This window comes from Montipora capricornis, chromosome 14 (genome assembly GCF_036669925.1).
Source record: "Montipora capricornis isolate CH-2021 chromosome 14, ASM3666992v2, whole genome shotgun sequence".
Taxonomy (NCBI): domain Eukaryota; kingdom Metazoa; phylum Cnidaria; class Anthozoa; order Scleractinia; family Acroporidae; genus Montipora; species Montipora capricornis.
The window spans coordinates 34,530,786-34,535,785 of record NC_090896.1 but is presented as its reverse complement, the minus strand read 5'-3'; the positions used below and the strand labels follow the sequence as shown (position 1 = coordinate 34,535,785).

Genomic DNA, 5,000 nt, shown 5'->3' with positions numbered 1-5,000 from the left:
ATTTCTATTCAGTATTTTTGTTTTTAGAGGGCCACTAGGGAGAATACTTTTATAGTAATAGGTGTTACCCTCTTTAAATAAAGGTTATTATTATTAATATGTTCACATTTTGGCGAAAGAAAGCCTTGCTAAAATTCTTTGTGAGACAAACAGCTCATGAATTCTGCAAATGATTGCTGCAGTCCCTATAGTTTTGTGCTACTTACTTGACCAAAGAGTTTAAAAGTACACTCCAAAATGACATGTGTAGAAACCTTCTCGAGGTTTTTCTTCTCAAGAATGGATCCAAATGAAACATACGAAAACATCTTTCCGAGAAAGCTATCAAATTTCGAAAATCATCTACCCGCGGAAATGCTCGCTACTCAGGCTGTAGCCTTACGTCTTCAATTGTAGGAAAGGCTTATGGGCTGGTACCCGGAAAAGACGACGCAGAGTTGTTGGTTGCTGTTAAAACGCTAAAGGAAAACAGCTCGACTGAAACCAAAGAGGATTTCTTCAAGGAAGTCGCACTGATGTCTTTACTTCACCATGAGAATATTGTTGAATTGCTGGCTGTGTCCACAGAGGAGGAGCCTTATGGAATGATATTTGAATTCATGCAGCTTGGGGATCTCAATCAGTACCTCAGAAAAGCAGGACCCTTTTTTGAAGGAGATGAGAAAGAAAGAGGTTTGATGCTTCCCACACCTTGGAATTTACTATTCTAGTGATCTGCATTCGGCTATTTATTTTTGATCAATGCTAGCATATGATTTTGACGTGTTTAATTATTTCGTGGTTTAGACCCAGTTCATCTCTGTGTTTCATAACAAGCTCCATTTCGAAGTATGACCATCGGGCAAAGTGCAAATGTTAAAAGACGATTGGGTTCAATTGTGAAAACTAGCCGGCACGATTGGACTAAAGGATCATTCATTAAGGGAAGTCAATGGACCGTGCTAGGGAAAGAATTATGAAAGGTCTGGCCAAAATATTCTTTTAATCAAAGATATCCTACAATATCATTGTCATTAGGCAATCTCTCTTGGAATTTGTCTGGAATTTGGGACTGCAGAGAACAATTTACATGTAAGACAAGTTACACGGAATATTTTACAGCGTGGTTGCGGACACATCCTTGTAGATTTAAGCCGGGAGGGGCCGCTTTCTGCCTTGTCATGTGATCCTAAAACTTTGCAATCGCTTTGTTTTCTAAGGGCGCTTTCCTTTAGTCAGAACTGGCCGGCCAGACCTGTCACTTTGCAAAGAAATTGTACCAATTTGAAGGAACACTGGCATGATAATCCCTCGCATTCATCTGGAGGAGTATGATATATCGTCTTGCAAGATTGTTAACGTGAAGGCATTGTAGAGTTAGTCCTCAGTTCCAAATGCCCGGTCTGGCCGATCAGTTCTGTCAAATGGAAAGCGCCCGAAAGTCTCGAAAAACATGGCCAAAGATAAAATTTTCAGCGGATCGCATTTTTTCGAATGGCTTCTGGGGAACAGGCGCTGGAAGGCCAGAAACAGGGGCTTTCCCCCGGTCTCCTTCTCTACATCATCCACCGCATTGTGTAAAAGAGACTTGACTTTGATTTAATGTCCTGTCTTTATGGTCTTTTGTTTGTGATACAGTTACTCTAACACAAGATGATCTGTTGTCAATCTCATTACAATGCGCCAATGGGATGGAGCATCTCCAAGCGATGAGATTCGTTCACAGAGATGTGGCAACACGGAATTGTCTTGTTGGTACGGGAATGGTGGTAAAGATCTCAGACTTTGGAATGTCGAGAGATATTTATGCATCTGACTACTACAAAGTGAGTTTGATAGTTGATTTACTTGGCTTTTAATCATCACGCTCATCTTTTCTGGGCCTCCTTTCTCGTTGAGAGGAGAGACCCTGGGAACGAGGTCGATAATCTAGAAAGATATAAGCCGTTCTTTTATTGTAACTAGCGGCAGAAATCGAAGTCAGGCTGTGTTCCATAGTTGATATATACCAGACGTTCGTTTCCAGAGAGCTTTGAAACTTTTCGATCTGTTGTCGTTGGGTGCCACAATTTTCAAATATTTTTTTCAAAAACGAGACCGCACTAAACCTTTAAAAACCACTTCAAAAGAGATCTTTCTCGAATAAGCTTGCTCGAAAAGTCATTGCAACTTCTAAGAAGCAAATTGGTGTTCAAACTCCATGTTGCTTTTCTGAGAAAATAACACGAACGTCATTTTCACCTGTAGGTGGAAGGACAAGCGGTTCTCCCCATAAGATGGATGCCGCCAGAGGCTTTGTTGCTGGGAAAATTTACCGTGGAATCCGATGTTTACTCATTTGGTGTACTGCTTTGGGAAATTTACACATTAGCCTTGCAGCCTTACTACGGCTATAACAATGAAGAAGTTGTTGAATTCATCAAAAAGGTTTGTTTGTTTGGCGATGTTTTGTACACAGTTTTTTTAGCCATTATATAGACCGTAGAATCAGGTGTAAATAGGCCGAAACTGATTGATAAGTCTCTGAAAGATGATTTCAGTAACTACTGACGTAAACGTAATTTAAGGAGGCTCACAAGAAATAAGCAAATACCGCCAATTTCGCTCACCTTTCTTCTAATTCCTATAGATATGAATAAATAGACATCTCCTATTCACGAAAACTACGAAAATTCTTCACAAACGGTTTAATGGTCACTTAAATCCGTTTGTGTTGGCCTTTAGCAGTTTAGCTCAACTCGCGCGTGCACTCGAATGAGCGGGTGACGCATGCGTAAATGGCGATCTTGTAACCCCCTCATTTTTCCTAATTTTGATACTTTACTCATTTATATCTCTGCTTTCGGACGGTGAATTTTTTCATTTTTTGCATGTTAGCTTCGATTAATTTAAAACGTTTGTCTTTCAAATTTAAAAAAATTCTGTAGGTGAAAGAAAATTAGAGACACATTTCAAAAAAACTGATTTTTCCGAAAAACTGGCCTACAGATTTTGTTGAATTTTAAATATTTTAGAGAGTATTTCTAACATTATCTGATAACACTGAATGGGAAAATTCTTCAAAAAAGACAACATATGTTGATTTTAAGTCTCAAAGAAATGCCTAATATCGTTGCCATGGTAACGTTATTTTGGAGGAAAATATAATGTGACAAATCTGCGATGGGTACTTAAAACCCTGGCCAAATTTCGTCTTGATATGATTACCCTAACTGTATCTAAGGACAGAATATGTTTATTTGATTGAAAAAAGGAGAAACTATTTCGAGCCTCCTTAAGAATACTCAACACAACGCAAGCAACGTCACGCAACGCTCAGAGTGGCATGCGTTCCGTGATAATGCGAGGCGCAGTCAAATTCCTGGGGAAAAGCTCTCAAAGATTCAAAATAAGTTAGACGTTTTTTGGGCGCTCCCTCTTCTTCAGTCGTTTTGAAATACAAGTCAATATTAAAACCTTCGATTTGTTGCTTTATATCTGTTTTAACTGATTTCTTTTAATGCGGTCAATTGGTTTTTTTAATGAGGCCGCAGTACTCTTTTTTACGATTCGTCCTCATGGCCTTGCCCGCCCTTCATCGACTTTTTTTCATTTTTCGAAACTAAATTGGGGTGGAAGTCAATCAAGTGATTCCATGAAATATCCGACTGCGGCCAAGTGAACATGACTACAGCCAGCCAGCCCTGACTATAGCGAAATTTCTTGTTTACAAACATTGACGTCACATTTCTTTTGATATTTGCCAACCACGGAGCATAAGAAGTTATTGTTTCAACAGCCAATTAGCTTCTGGTTGGCATATTCATAACAATAGGCGACGTAACGACAAATATCGCTATTGTAAAGGAAGCATTTGATAGACGTTCACCCAAACGTAGTTTTGAAAGATGAAAAAAAGGTCGTCGGTGAGTTAATACTCTGCTCATAGATTTTACAAACCGGAAGTTGTAAAGAAAGAATCTATTTATAACCAAAAATTGCGCGTGTAGGCAAGTTGACTCCGTGGCGCAATGGTAGCGCGTCTGACTCCAGATCAGAAGGCTGCGTGTTCAAGTCACGTCGGGGTCAGCAAATATTTTTCTCATCAGTTTGTTTTTTTATTCCCTTAACATTGCTCAAAGGGTTTCCGAATGTCTTTTGATGACCTAATGATTTTTTTATTAAAAAAAAAATAATAACAAAAAGCAAAAATGCAAGATTCTTGATTGCTCGAGCTACACGGTATGTTTGTCGTGTATTAACCTCATCATATGGATGTATGGATGTATAAATTGCATCCAAGCGGTTTCTCATACCGTCTTGGCAGCAGTTGAATCTGGATCATAGCGCCTAGAAGATCAGAACCAAGACACTAGCAAAAACTCGACATTAACGGTATTTGAATAATTACACCCGAATTGATTTGTAATGTGTTTTTTTGGAATTAAAAAAAAGTATTCTTATGACATCACAAAATAATGAGGAAAAGAAGAAAGGTAAAAAGAAAAAAAAAGGAAAAAATAACCACCCCTGGTGGGACTCGAACCCACAACCTTTGAATTAGAAGTCCAACACGCTAGTCCATTGCGCCACAGGGGCTTCCACAGGTTGAGAGGTGTAAAATTATTGTACTAATTAGACTCATTTGTAGTCTCTCGCTTCCCATTCGGTACTTCCGTGCGTTTTTCACCCGAATACTCGAGGAATGCAATACTGGAGTGAAGGAAATCATGAAAACTCGAAACAGTCGCAATACTGCGGGTTTCAATGGCGCAGTCAACGATAAGATAACTCAATATCTATACGTTCTCGAAGATCATTTGACATAGCGGGCTTGTGAAAATACGATGAACGAGGAATTGGGTAACATCGTTTTGCAACCCGGTTCAATCGTCGCATTTTCCATTTGCCGGATTTAATGTATGTGAAACGCGTGACTTTTGAAGCAATTTTAAATTCGACAGGTTTGAATCGCCGAATCCGCGATAATTTGACACAGTCGAAGAGTCGAATTGAGGTTCCATTTGATCGATCTTCGCATA

The 5,000-nt window shown here is 39.2% G+C and overlaps 1 protein-coding gene, 1 long non-coding RNA gene and 2 other non-coding genes across 4 annotated transcripts in view; 2 read left to right on the top strand and 2 right to left on the bottom strand.

Moving 5' to 3' along the window:
* Positions 1-5,000, top strand: part of LOC138033711 (muscle, skeletal receptor tyrosine protein kinase-like) — a 23,607-nt gene that overhangs the window by 10,595 nt on the left and 8,012 nt on the right. The window contains exons 5-7 of the mRNA XM_068881508.1: positions 397-672; positions 1,618-1,805; positions 2,227-2,406. Of these exons, the coding sequence (XP_068737609.1) occupies positions 397-672; positions 1,618-1,805; positions 2,227-2,406 (644 nt within the window). The remainder of the gene's footprint in view (positions 1-396; positions 673-1,617; positions 1,806-2,226; positions 2,407-5,000) is intronic.
* The window catches only part of LOC138033713 (uncharacterized), a 5,610-nt gene that overhangs the window by 241 nt on the left and 369 nt on the right, over positions 1-5,000 (bottom strand). Inside the window, exon 2 of the long non-coding RNA XR_011128652.1 lies at positions 1-643. This exon is cut by the window's left edge and continues 241 nt beyond it. This is a non-coding gene — a long non-coding RNA (uncharacterized lncRNA). The remainder of the gene's footprint in view (positions 644-5,000) is intronic.
* Trnaw-cca (transfer RNA tryptophan (anticodon CCA)) lies at positions 3,976-4,047 on the top strand. Its single transcript has one exon. It is a non-coding gene; the product is annotated as a tRNA-Trp (tRNA).
* Positions 4,484-4,557, bottom strand: Trnar-ucu (transfer RNA arginine (anticodon UCU)). Its single transcript has one exon. It is a non-coding gene; the product is annotated as a tRNA-Arg (tRNA).